The 14,572-nt window shown below is 44.4% G+C and overlaps 1 protein-coding gene across 3 annotated transcripts in view; it reads left to right on the plus strand.

Annotated features, from left to right (window-relative positions):
* REEP1 (receptor accessory protein 1) overlaps positions 1–14,235 on the plus strand; it is an 82,152-nt gene extending 67,917 nt beyond the window's left edge. For all 3 annotated transcript variants that reach the window (XM_081166791.1, XM_081166792.1, XM_081166793.1), the window contains 2 exons: positions 1,741–1,892; positions 10,676–14,235. In XM_081166791.1, coding sequence (XP_081022917.1) covers positions 1,741–1,892; positions 10,676–10,747 — 224 coding nt within the window. In that variant the 3' untranslated portion in view covers positions 10,748–14,235. The remainder of the gene's footprint in view (positions 1–1,740; positions 1,893–10,675) is intronic.
* The last annotated feature ends 337 nt before the right edge of the window (positions 14,236–14,572 follow it).

Genomic DNA, 14,572 nt, shown 5'->3' on the forward strand with positions numbered 1-14,572 from the left:
TGCGAGCTCGGCGGGCAGCGCCTCTGTCCGCAGCGCCCGCCTCACGGCTCTCATTCCCTGCCCCTGCCAAAGCTCACCCAGCCAAGCCGCGCTCTCCTTCCTGCCTCGCTTTGCTGCCTCCTCCCCCCCCACCCCCAAAGCTTGGAGGTTCCCCGGCAAGGGGGAGGGAAAAAAATTGAAACTTACACTTTCGTGCGTCCCTCCCGGCGTGACGCTGCGCGCTGACGTCACGGGGCTGTAATGGTGGTGTGCCTCGAGATTTTTTTCATCAAACAAGTGTGCCTTTGCCCAAAAAAGGTTGGGAAACACTGGTCTATGTTGCTATATAGGCCAATTTCGTGCCAGTTCAGTGGGTCTAGACATAACAAATATGGGCTGATGCCAAGAAGGTTACTTGCATATTGCAAAAAAACAGGAACAGCATCACAAAAAAGGACATTTGCATGTGTGTGCTTATATGCAAATTTAAGCAATTATTACTCGTTATTTCAGTAGGAATGCAATGCATTCCACCATAACTGGATAAACTTCTGGCTAAGTGGTCTGTGTGTTCACTCAGTCTGCTGTTCAGCTGTTTGTTGATGGGCACATTCAAAGCCCTTGCTCTCCTTACAGTTTTTTCTAATTAAACTGGACGTAGATTGGATAGCTCTTCAAACAGAGGACTGAAAAGTATGGCTCCGGGCCACCCTGAGTGCTTCCCACCTCCCTAATCAGTCTAGGGACAGTGCTTCAGTGTTTAGTTTCCTTTGGATAAGAGGAAGCGTTGGACACCTACAGTGTCTTCATAAATTTACGGGGTCTTCACAACCGGAAGCAAGCAGATTTCTAAATAGGAAAACAGCTTGTATCTAAACTCACATCAGGTTCCTGATGAACGTAACTCCACCCTAAGTATGTAATAACGCTCAGCTTTCTCTGCATTCCCTGACTCAAAGTATGTCTTTGGTTCCTATCAGCAGAAAAGTAACACCCTCCAAAGTTAGGAGTGAAAAGCCAATCAAGGAACACCAGTGTTTCTTTGTTGAAGACTCTGACCACCCAATGGCTGTCTTCAAGACAGCCAAACTCACAGCATTATTCTCAATACCCATTGCTATGAGAGGTTAATCTTTACATTGTACGCAGAACACACTATTCAGAATTTGTTCATGCCATCAGGAACACTTTATAGCACTCTGTTTGTCAACAGTGTTTGCCTGGACTATAATTGAGCACTGATAATCCATCTGGCAGGTAGTGATGGCATAAATATGCCCAGTGGCACTTTTTGTTCCACTATACTAGATTAGGCAATTATTCCTGATTAATTTTGTCAGTTCAGTAAACTATGCTCCATTTGGTTTTGTTATACAGGAACTAAAATTATTCCGATCTAGCCATCTATATGACCCCCTTTTAAATCCACAAATAAATGAAGGCATCTAACAGTTAAATCCTAAACATACCTGCTCAGAAGTAAGCCCATTGAGTCCAATAGAACTTACTCCCAAATTAGCACAGGGTGACAGCCTAAATTCATAATAATCATGGGTGTTGCATTGAAATCTTCTTAAGCAACTCAAGCTGACAACTAAAAATTGTTCCTGGTGTGTGCCTTTTAACCCCGCTTATATTATTAACCCCGGCAAATGCATGGGTGGGGCAACTGTTGGCGTTAGTCCATTAGCTGACAACCATCTCTGACCTTTCCATCTCCTCTTTCTCTTCACCATTTAGATCTTAAATGGCTGTTCTAAGTGGTTGAACTAGAGGTTGAGGCAGAGAGTGAAAGGCCACCTGAGGCAAACTGTGAACCAACGGAAGTTGTGTTCTCAGATGATGAAGAGAACGACTCATTGGATGGCACATCCAAGGCTAAAACACCTAAAAAGAAGGATCCGGTCATTGAGGTATTTTCACATTGGAAATGGGATTAAGAACACAGGTGCCTGACTTCCACAAATGCTTTTTTTTTTTTTGCGATGGAATGGTTGTTGAGGCTGGCCCCGAATCCAATAGAATTATAAAACTGCATGTAGGTCATCTTAGGCCAAGAGTGAGGAACCTGTGGCCCTTTGGATGATGAAGAACTACAACTCCCATCACCCCCGGCAAGCATGCTGACTGAGGCTGATGGGAGTTGGAGTCCAGTAACATATGGAGGACCACAGATTCCCCACCCCTGTCCTAGACACATCTATCCAGAACTGGAATGTGTCCTTTGAATTATGGGAGTGGAATGTCCTCACATTTAAATAGTATAGAGACGTTTTAAAAAGGTTTTTTCTCAATCTACCTGTTATGTACTGAAGTTCTCACCCTGGGCCAGCAGGGGGATACTGTAGATAGTTATGCAAATGAAGGATCGAAAGTGACGTTCAGTGATTGGATAGTTTGTATGCAAATGAAGGATCGAAAGTGACGTTCAGTGATTGGATATTTTTAGAAAGTTGCTACAGTTACGTTGTTCTGGAGCTCTATATAAGCAGGCTGACTGAGCTCTTCAGTTCAGTTCAGTTCAGTTCAGGCCTCTGAATAAACAAGAGCTGTTTGAAGAATCGCTGTGTCGTCTGATATGTTCGCCCACAACTTAACACTACCAATGTTCTAGGATTGGAAAACCTTCATTTTAAGGGAGAACCCTGTTTCAAATCCACTCTCCCCACCACCGAAAGGTGTGGAAAACGGTTAAGGCTCTTGCCTTTCCTTATCATCTGTGCCATGTAAGCAGCAAAGAAACCGTTCAATGTCACATATTATGCTTGGCAGCAATTTAGCCTTCATGCACTTAGGTTTTGCCTTGCTCTTTTAGCTCCAGTCTCTGCCTGCAAGCACAGTAATAATGACGTTGGGGTCACAGACATATAAATGGTTGAAATGTACAAGCACCTCTCTTTTTAAAAGTTCTGTGTCTGACAAGCAACCTTTTTAAAAATACAGTGCTACCTTGGTTCTCGAATGGCTTAGTCGCCGAACAAATCGGCTCCCAAATGCCGCAAACTTGGAAGTAAGTGTTTGCGAAAGTTTTTTGGAAGCTGAATGTCCGATGCGGCTTCCGCTTGGGTGCAGGAGGCTCCTGCAATCAATCGGAAGGCGCGTCTTGGTTTTTGAACGGTTTTGGGAGTTGAACGGACTTCCAGAATGGATTAAGAACCAAGGTACCACTGTAGTAAGCTGCAGCTGCTTCCAGGACAGGGCCTCTCATGAGGCAAAGTGAGGTGACCGCCTCAGGCCACGGGATCTAGAGGGGCAACATATCTGGTCTCCAAGGAACCCTCACCCGCTGCAACATGCTTCTTGGAGGCCAGATCTGCCAACTTCTTGGCAGCCCCACCAGTGCCTCTTCTGTGATGGCTTCTTAGTGAATAGGAGGCACTGCTGGTGTTGCCCCACCTCAGGAGAAGAAATGGTGGTGGCTGCCCTCTGGGGTCTCCTGGGTTCCTCCCCCCCCCCACCCCCCAACATCCTTTGCTCCCCACTTCAACTGTCAGGTAAGGTTGATTTGATTCCCCCCACCTTGTTCCTGATGTGTATCTTCATTCCCGCCTCCCCTGTCCCCAATTTATTTCCCCCTTCCCTTCTTCCCTGGCGCAGGGAGACAATTTTGTGGTTCTCCTGGGGGTGCCTAATTGTCTTCAGCCGGCCCTGTCTGCTTCCTATGGAAATATATAGGGGAAGCATATGCAAAAGCCACCAAGATGTCAAGAGTTCCGTTCTGTTCATGACTAGGCAGAAGTAAAAGTAGCATAGCTGCTGTTCAAGTATTATCAAGAGCAGCAAGCTTGTGGATTTGCTCTGCCCGTAATCCTTTTTAAGTGCCAGCCAAACCTTTATAAAGATTATCTTAAGGTACACAGTTCAGGCCTATAGTAGTGTCATTGCTCAGTGACGCTACTATCCAGACTGCAAAGGCAGAGGACTGGGTCTGAAAGAACAAGGGGGGAAAGTATAGGTGCCTAGAGCCTCAATTGTAAATGAGCACAATAGTTGATCCTGTATAAGACCTTGATTGTACCCGTTTTATTATGCTACTATATTTGTTGGAAGCTGCCCAGAGTGGCTGGGGCAACCCGGTTAGATGGGCAGGGAATAATAATAATAATAATAATAATAGGGCAGCTTTTATGGTTGGGGGACATGGGTGAATATGCAGTAGCCTTTTCTTGTACATTGAAGGGTTTCTTAAAAACAATTAAAAAATCCTGGAATTTCCTTGATTTTGAAAAGGGAACTCCCTGCACTAAATGAGCATTTTCTGAGAGCAGGAGAGGTAGGCAACAGCAAATGTGAAGTTCACTCTGGCTCTGTAATTCTTCGCATTTATCCTGAAGGTGTTAAAAGCAGTTCACATACATTATCACAATAAACTTTCTATCAACCCTGTTGGTTGGGCTGTCTTCTTCTTCTTCTTCTTCTTCTTCTTCGTCTTCGTCTTCGTCTTCTTCTTCTATCATCCATGTTTAAATAGTTACATTAAGTTTGTCTAAAATGTTCAAGAGGTGTGCTGTGCATACATTTTAGACCATTGTTTTCCCCATAATGCCCCAATAAAGTAGCCTAAAACTGTCAGAGCAACTAACAACAAACCTGGAATGTTAGACTGTTCTTCTCTTGGTTTGCAGTCTGTGATAACTCACTGATGGATCACAGAACAGAATGTGTTCACCGCCCTTTGAGGAAATGAACCAAACCATGGACTGCCACTGAAGTTATAAGAGTCAAATAACTACGCTGTAGGAAACACAGAGGGACGCGGGTGGCGCTGTGGGTTAAACCACAGAGTCTAGGGCTTGCTGATCAGGTTGGCGGTTCTAATCCCTGCGACGGGGTGAGCTCCCGTTGCTCGGTCCCTGCTCCTGCCAACCTAGCAGTTCGAAAGCACATCAAGGTTCAAGTAGATAAATAGGTACCATTCCGGCGGGAAGGTAAACAGCGTTTCCGTGTGCTGCTCTGGTTCACCAGAAGCAGCTTAGCCATGCTGGCCACATGACCCAGAAGCTGTACACCGGCTCCCTCAGCCAATAAAGCGAGATGAGCACCACAACCACAGTCGGCCACGACTGGATCTAATGGTCAAGGGTCCCTTTACCTTTACCTTTACCTTTAGGAAACATATATACCAGGGGTCAGCAACCTTTTTCAGCTGTGGGCTGGTCCACCATCCCTTAGACCATGTGGTGGGCCGGACTATATTTTGGAGAGAGAAAAATGAACGAATTCCTATGCCCCACAAATAACCCAGAGATGCATTTTAAATAAAAGCGTACATTCTACTCGTGTAAAAACAAGCTGATTCCCGGGCTGTCTGCAGGTCAGATTGAGAAGGCGATTGGGCCGCATCTGGCCCCCGGGCCTTAGGTTGCCTACCCCTGATATATACATTTTAAAGGTGGGGAATAAACACAGAGATGAATTGATCAGTATGAATTCTCCCAACTCTCCTTTATATCCAGCTTTACGTTTGTGGAGGCCGTCAGCAAAGTGCGCAGCAGTCGTCCCTGCCTACATGGGTGGACTTACCTGGCAGCGAGGGTGAGAGCAGCAGGTGGCCACTGAGTTCCCTCAAATTCCTCTGGAGTGACACTATATATGCGGGGCATTGCGATAAATTAAAACGGTGACTCACAGACATCAGGGCAAGTGTCAGGTGTTGGCAGGCCCTGCCTGAGAGCTTGTGGCCTTGGCAGCTGCCCAAGAGTGTCAGGAGCTGATGCCAGGCCTGGCAGCTCCCCTCCTTCCCTTTGTCTTACAGCTCATACGGGATCCTGCCCCCTTCCCCGCCTACCGGCTTCCGCTGCTGCAGTTTCTTCAGGACAAATAGTTTTATTTTGGGGAGCAGGCTCCACGCAGCTTCCGTTTGGCAATCACACCTGCTGCATTACTTGCTCGTACAGCGGATCAGTTTGCAAATAATAATAATAATAATAATAATAATAATAATAATAATAATAATAATAGAAGAAGAAGAAGAAACCTCATACGCAAAGTACTCAGCCCAGCTTCATGCAGTCTCGCAGTTTAAGGGGCGTTAGAACAATAAAACAATAAATTAAAACAACAAAAAAGAGCACTGAAAGGAATTAAAAAGTAAAACGGAAGAGGGAATAAAAACAGGTGCTAAGAATTGGTTATATAGCAGAGATTTGCCTTAGAGTTGACCTTAGAGCTCTAAACCCTGCTCCAAGCACTCGGCAGCCATCTTGGTCTCTGCTCCTCATATGTTTTTGTAATACAGTGGTACCTCGGGTTAAGTACTTAATTCGTTCTGGAGGTCTGTACTTAACCTGAAACTGTTCTTAACCTGAAGCACCACCTTAGCTAATGGGGCCTCCTGCTGCCGCTGCGCCGCCTCTGCACGATTTCTGTCCTCATCCTGAAGCAAAGTTCTTAACCTGAGGTACTATTTTTGGGTTAGCAGAGTTTGTAACCTGAAGCGTATGTAACCTGAAGCATATGTAACCCGAGGTACCACTGTACAGTAGACGCTTGGGTTGCGAATGTAATCCGTGCGGGAGGCACATTCGCAGCCCACAGCACCGCATCTGCACATGTGTGGGTCGCAATTCGGTGCTTCTGCACATGCGCAAAGTGCGATTTAGTGCATATGCGCAAGTGCCGAAACCCGGAAGTAACCCATTCCGGTACTTCTGGGTTTGGCGCGTGCGCAACCCAAAAACATGCAACCTGAAGCGTCTGCAACACAAGGTATGACTGTATATAAGATTTTCAGCAGACCATTGATAGGATGGCCTCTACAATATTCTTGAATTCTGAATGCCGTCATCAAATGAACCAGATGTTCATTCTCTAGTCTATTGGGCAATGGGTGTTTCACTGTAGCCTTCTCTTTTGTCTAATTGGCTAGGTCTGCTTTTCTCAGTCATTCTAAGACGTCAGCATTGGTTAAAGACAGTGAAAAGGTGTGAGCAGCGTCCTGGTTTCTCACGAAATAAATGAGAACACTGCCCGTACATTTTGCCTCACATCTTGGGTCCCCCAAGTGCTAGCAACTTTATTTTAAATGAAAGAAAGCGGAGAATCAAGGGGTTGCGGCTTATCCAGGGAACACAGCTGCCCCTCCTTGTGAGCACTCATGATGGTGCAATGCTTCGCTAGTCTCATCTGATCTCCTACCTAATATCAGTGAGCCACAGCAGTTGTCCCTCATGTGTGGGAAAGGGAACGGAGTGTGTTGTGTGATACCATAAAAGTGTACCTGCATAGCTGCTTGGTTCCTTCCATTTGTGGGGGCATTAGAAGTGATTGTGATTATGGTGAGACTGTTGCTATGGACTTTGTAGGAGTGGCTGTGTTAGCTCTCCATTCTAGTATTATTATTATTATTATGCTTTGGCATTGTAGCTGGTGGGAAAGCCTACAATTCTAATCCTGCTGGTATAAGCCCCAGCACAGCAGCAGCTAGCTGAGGTTAGCTCATAAGATTGTCCTGCCATCTCATTCATGGGTAGGCAAACTAAGGCCCGGGGGCCAGATCAGACCCAGTCACCTTCTAAATCCGGCTTGCGGATGGCCCGGGAATCAGCGTGTTTTTACATGAGTAGAATGTGTGCTTTTATTTAAAATGCATCTCTGGGTTATTTGTGGGGCATAGGAATTGGTTCATTTTTCTCTCTCCAAAATATAGTCCGGACCCCCACAAGGTCTGAGGAACAGTGGACCGGCCCCCTGCTGAAAAAGTTTGCAGACCCCTGGTCTAATTCTTGGTTTGAATGCTTGCTTTCAATGCATCTTTAGTTTAATAACAGGCCTTCGCTGTGCAATTTACAACTTGCCAAAAAACCATGTAATATCCATAGCATGGAAAAAACCCACAGGCACCAGTATTTAAAATACCTCCCGAAAGCTCATAGTATGGGAGAAAATTTGTTATATGAGTTTAAAAATGGTAATATGTTGATGGACAGGTTCTGCTCTTTGTGTGGCAAATAGGTTTGTCTGAGGAGCCTTTCTGAATTAATATAATGCAATATTTATCAGAATAAAAGATTCTGATAAATGAAGCACCTAACCTAACCATTCAGTCTGCATCCAATTCTAATTAAGTAGCTGAAGACAGCGTTCAAACAAATGTCATATTTTGAGCCCTAAGGAACAAAAGTAAATTTTTTTTTAGCTACTCAGATATTAGTCTGTTTTCTGTTAGTGAAGATGTATACAGTCGGAGATGTCAGCAAATGCAAGGTTAAGTTGTTTCAGTAACGTATATTCTGTTGTAATGACACTTAAGGAGGGAGTAGCTGTCACTGAAAGCCATTCTTGAACCATTGCTATGTTAGCATTGTTTCATAAAAAAGTCAGCAACCTGAAATGGAATTAGTGTATTATGACACGGCCTCATCAGATATGGACGGAGAAGTTTCTGAGAATATATCCATGTGAAAGTACACTGGAATGGAGAGAGGAGAAGTAAGCAAGCAAATGGGAGTGGGGTGATGGTAGGAAACTACTACTTTTTGTACATTTACAGTGGTAGGTAAAGGTAAAGGGACCCCTGACCATTAGGTCCAGTCGTGGCCGACTCTGGGGTTGCAGCGCTCATCTCGCTTTATTGGCCGAGGGAGCCGGCGTACAGCTTCCGGGTCATGTGGCCAGCAGGACTAAGCCGCTTCTGGCGAACCAGAGCAGCGCACGGAAACGCCGTTTACCTTCCCGCCAGAGCGGTACCTATTTATCTACTTGCACTTTTGACGTGCTTTCGAACAGCTAGGTTGGCAGGAGCAGGAGCTCACCCCGTTGCGGGGATTCGAACCGCCGACCTTCTGATCGGCAAGCCCTAGGCTCTGTGGTTTAATCACAGCGCCACCCGAGTCCCTTTTACAGTGGTACACCACTTTAAAAATACATACTGCAGTTCTGGAAGGAAGCAAAGTTAGTCAGTGGCAGGGAATTCATTTCTTTGGCCTGAGAAATCAATAACCCCAACTAGTTTATTATGGCTTTCACTCTTAAAGGCACCTGCTTATTTATCAAGTGCATGGAGATGTTCTGTATACATGGACTGAGGTACCAGGGAGAATAAAGCAAAATAGCAATAGGGGGAAAGTTCTGTGTTCCTTTCCATGTTGTGCTATGAGGCTGAGGCTCACTATGTTGGATTCTCTGCCAATATGGTGCTCAAAGGAGCAAATTTGTTAGATAATCAACAAGCTGTTAAGTCCACTCTTATCCTTTCTTCCTTCTGCCACTGGGAGAGATCATTAGGGGGGTTGAAATGGGTGTTTATCAGTACGTGGATGATACCCAGCTCTACCTCTCTTTTAAATCAGAACTAGTGAAGGCGGTGAATGTTCTGTGTGAGTGTCTGGAGGCAATTGGAGGATGGATGGTGGCTAATGGATTGAGGTTGAATCCTGACAAGACAGAAGTACTGTTTTGGGGGGGCAGGGGGTGGACAGGTGTGGGGGACTCTCTGGACCTGAATGGGGTAACTGTGCCCCTGAAAGACCAGGTGTGCAGTCTGGGAGTCATTTTGGACTCATAGCTGTCCATGGAGGCGCAGGTCAATTCTGTATCCAGGGCAGCTGTCTACCAGCTCCATCTGGTACGTAGGCTGAGACCCTACCTGCCCACAGACTGTCTCGCCAAAGTGGTGCATGCTCTAGTTATCTCCTGCTTGGACTACTTCAATGTGCTCTATGTGGGCCTACCTTTGAAGGTGACCCAGAAACTACAATTAATCCAGAATGCGGCAGCCAGACTGGTGACTGAGAGCGGCATATAACACCGGTCCTGAAAGACCTACATTGACTTCCAGTATGTTTCTGAGCACAATTCAAAGTGTTGGTGCTGACCTTTAAAGCTCTAAATGGCCTCGGCCCAGTATACCTGAAGGAGCATCTCCACTCCCATCGTTCAGCCCGGACACTGAGATCTAGCTCCGAGGGCCTTCTGGCGGTTCCCTCACTGCGAGAGGTGAGGTGACAGAGAACCCAGCAGAGGGCCTTCTTGGTATTGGTGCCCTTCCATCAGATGTCAAGGAAATAAACAACTATCTGACTTTTAGAAGACATCTGAAGGCAACCCTGTATCGGGAAATTTTTAATGTCTAATGTTTTGCCATTTTTAATGTGCTGTAAGCTGCCCAGAGTGGTTGGGGAAACCCAGCCAGATGGGCGGGGTATAAATAATAAAAATATTACTATTATTATTATTACAGTGGTTCCTCGGGATGCGAACGGGATCCGTTCCGGAGCCCTGTTCGCATCCTGAAGCAAACTCAACCCGTGTCCGGGTGTCACGGGTCGTGTTTTGCCGCTTCCATGCATGCGCGTGACGAAACCATGGAGCGCAACCTGAAAATACTTAACTTGAAGCACATTTATCCCAAAGTATGACTGTATTATTATTATTATTATTATTATTATTATTATTATTATTATTCTGTAGCTCTATGTTTATCAGCGTGACAAGATCCAATAAAGTACTCCACCTCCATCTTTTGGGATACCTTGGATTTATACCAGCGCAGAGTACATTATTTTGGTGCTAAACATTAGAATCGTAGAGCTGTAGAATTGGAAGGGACCACGACCGTTCTGGGAGGTGGAGGCATCCTTACCCCTGTTCTGGAGCTGAAGATCCTCACTTGCTAAATTCCTGCACAAATTTACTCTCATCTCCGGTGGCTAAATGAATGGAAAGACTAACCAACGCTGCACTTTGTTTTTGACAGGCACCGCCTAGGAGCCTTAGACCTCGTTTCAGGAAAAAAAGTACCTCATCCTCGACCACTGAAACCATGTGAGCGTGATGAGCCATTAGCACCGAAATCCACGGAATGTCTCTCTTCTGCCTTAAAAGATCTACTCCGTTAATAATGTAGGGGGAAAAACAGTGGTGAGATGGATGTGCTTTTGATACTGCAACGTTATAAACATGGCCTTTCTCGCTTCCCTTTCCATTTGCTGTGGGTTCCCTGACCGTTTCTGTGGCATTGCAAACCCAGAAGGCAAAAGCAACCCCCCTGGATTTCTTTGCAGAGTAGCAGTTCTTTCAGCTATGCTAGTGAGGCTGTACATTTGTAATTACTCCTTACATCAGCTTAGTTTTTAGCTCTGTGAGTGCAACCAGGAAAATAATTATTCACCTGTTCTAAATACTTGCATCCATCCTATTTATTTTGGGCTTCATAATGTATAGAGTGGCAGGGGCCACAGATTTTTCTACCCATGCTTTCACCATCATATCTTTATTACAAGACTGTGAATGATATGACAAATCATGAATTCTTTTCACTGTACAGGTGTTAGACATGAGCTTAATCGCCCTCCCCGCCCCCTGTAAATTTTATTTATTGTAACTCAGATACTGTGTGTACTCCTGAAAAAATAGAGCCAGAGGATTTTAGAGGAGGAGGAACTCACAGATGCGTGCGCACACATACACACATGTACGTATTATCACAAGATATGGGAGCAGAGGCACTTTGGCTTTGACGACAGTGATTGGCTGAGGCTGACACCCTAAGCATATTTACCCAGATGAAAGTCATGCTGAAATCAGTCAGACTTGGTAAACAGAATTAGGATTGCATTGTTAAGTATATTATGCATAAAAGAAACTAACGTTATAACTCTTGGCCAACTTAATGAGCATGCCTACAGCATGCAGTCATAATAAATGCTAGGAGGTAAACCAGAATCACATTAGCAAAGTGTGAGTTGGCCTATGTGAAAGTCAGCCAGGTCTGCACATAGGATTTTAATCCTAACATTTTCCCACCAGGTATGTAGGCATTTCTTTCAGAGAAAGATAGTGGAAGACTGTAACCAAACTCCCTCACGTAATGCAAAGATTTTGGCTGTAGTTAGCTTCTGGCAGAGTTCACAATAGTCTGTAGATCCCTTGGTGCGTTTGTAATTTTAGAGAGGTACAAAACGAGGAAACCGTACTAGGATTTGTGTATTCGTGCTTCAGATTGGTGTCTCTTGTAAGTGTTGAGCATGTAAAATCTAATTCTGTAGACAATTGTATGTGTTAATTAGAATATTTAATATTGTAGAATATAAAAGATCTTGCCACTGAGATCAGATGGGTAGATTGCAAATGATACTACTGACCTCCTAAATGTGTAGCAGGGATTTAGGTGGCTGTGTTTCAGGTTCCAAGATTAGCACTATGAAATGTCTGTTAAATATTTTTGTTTGGGGTTTAAGAATCCATATCCTAGCCTCCCTTCATGCTTCTTAAATGTTAATTTGGAACTTCTTAAATTTTTTGAAAAGCCTTAAAAAATCCAACCGTTGCATAAGCATGTATCAGCATGGTTACTGCTGTGCAAGAAAACAAAAAACAGATGCCTCCAACAGTTACCATATTTGGATCCGTTGCCATTTCAGTCAACAAATGAATAATTTAGATGGCAGCTAGAAAATATTCAGTTGTAGCACAAAAGCTCAATTTTAGGGGAGTTTGGCTAGCATATTTGTTGAGCAGTTTTTTGAAGTCTGTATACATTCACGCACAGAATTCAAAGTTGTCTGCGACATCAGCAAAATAACATCATCTTACAAGCAGGTAGCTTTTGCCAGTATATACCGCTATGTGTGACAGAATAAAAGAGAAAGTGGCAATTTTGTATTTAATTATGCCAAAAAGACACATTTGTAAATTTCTCCTTGTATGCTCATTCTACCTAAAGCAAACCGATGTCTATCTGACCTGCTGTTTTACTGACAAGTATGACTGTTCTGGAGTTCCTGTTGTTTAGTGCTAAGGTGAAACTCTCTGAATTGCCTTATCTCTCAAATTAAATTCACTGTAAGAAAAAAAATAATCACTGGTAGTTGTGCTAATCAATCAGTTGAACTGTGTTATCTGTATATAGATCAGTGAGAAACATGAATGGCTAAATAAGTGTAGCACTTATGTTCCATACATTTTTTAAATCTGCAATACAATGGAAGCAGGTTGTTCACAGCCTTGGCTGAGACATGTGCACCAAAACATATCAGCTTCTAGCATTTTGAACACTCAAGACTTGTACTCTCTACCAATTTACTAGGGCTATCCATTTTATTTTCAGTAGAAGGCTCCTATATAATTTAATTTCATGTACACATTGGAGATTAATACGCTCTACAGTCTTGCTCTGGTTCTCTAGTCTTACCTCCTCGGACCAATACTGGGGGTCAGCTTTGCATAGCCAACTTTAGCTTCCACAATGCTCTGTTTCTGCCAATTTTTGTTTTTGCATTACAGATGTAAAACCATAGAACAGAGGCGGACTTTGGTACTCTTTGGTAACAGGGCGTCCTGCGAGAGCCCCAAATTTGGTGGCCCCAAGTGGTTCTTCTCAATTTTGTACCCACTCAGCTCATTGCCCTATGTCGGGGAACTGCCTGCATCACCCCAAATCCAGTGCTACATAGAATCATAAAGTTAGAAGGGACCCCAGGGAGAGAACAGTGAACCACACAAGGACTGTGGCTCTCCAGCAAAAGACTGTTTCTGTTGATACAATTCTAGTATTGTAAAACTATGGGGAGGGTTCCCAAACATGTAACTGTAAAATGTTATTTATGGTAGGAAAATAGCCAACTTCACAAGAGAACAGGCTATTATGGCTTAGTTGCGTATGCCCACGTATCAGTACTGATCTAATTACCAAAGTTTCTCACCCGTCACTATTCATGGGGATAGACCATAGCTCAACGGTTGAGCGCATGCTTCGGTTCCACCTTCTACCTGCAGAAGGTTCCCGTTTCAATCCCTGGCCCCTCCAGTTTATGTTCATGTGACATACCTCTGCCACAGACTCTGGAGAGCTGTTGCCTGCCAGTGTAGACAGTACTGAGTCTACTCTGGTATGAGGCACAAGGTCTAACTAGATGACGCTCAGGGTCCCTTTCAACTCTACAATTCTGTGAAGTCAGACATTGGCCTATCTAGCTACTGGAGAGCCAGTGTGGTGTAGTGGTTAAGAGCGGTAGTCTCGTAATCTGGGGAACCGGGTTCGCGTCCCCGCTCCTCCACATGCAGCTGCTGGGTGACCTTGGGCTAGTCCCACTTCTCTGAAGTCTCTCAGCCTCACTCACCTCACAGAGTGTTTGTTGTGGGGGAAGAGGGAAAAGGAGAATGTTAGCAGCTTTGAGACTCCTTAGGGTAGTGATAAAGCGGGATATCAAATCCAAACTCCTCTTCTTCTGGTGGCAGCAGGAAAAATATTTTATTTCAATGTAAATCAAAGAACTTCACCAGTTTTAAAACTAAAACACTGGGGGGGGGGAGGAATGCTGAACATAAAGTTGGGATGCTGTCTAGCCAGTTGTAAACAACCTGCTACCTTCAAGCTGTACTCTTATAATTTTACTCTTATGTAGCTGATACATGTACTTGTGCCTAAATGCTTGTTAATTAGTCTCTTTTGCAGTATTTTTTTGCGAGTACCTGCTTTGCACTTGGCACACTATTTGAAATTGTCAAGAGCACTGTATTTTAGAAAGTAACACAAGTGGCCAATATCTGAGGCTGGTAACGGGGCACTTAATATTGTTTGTTTCCACTGATCCATAGCAAAGACATGCTAGGCTAGAACGTTGAAAAATGCATTGTAAGATCACATACTACA

The sequence above is a fragment of the Podarcis bocagei genome (genome assembly GCF_964188305.1).
Source record: "Podarcis bocagei genome assembly, chromosome: 13".
NCBI classification, from domain to species: domain Eukaryota; kingdom Metazoa; phylum Chordata; class Lepidosauria; order Squamata; family Lacertidae; genus Podarcis; species Podarcis bocagei.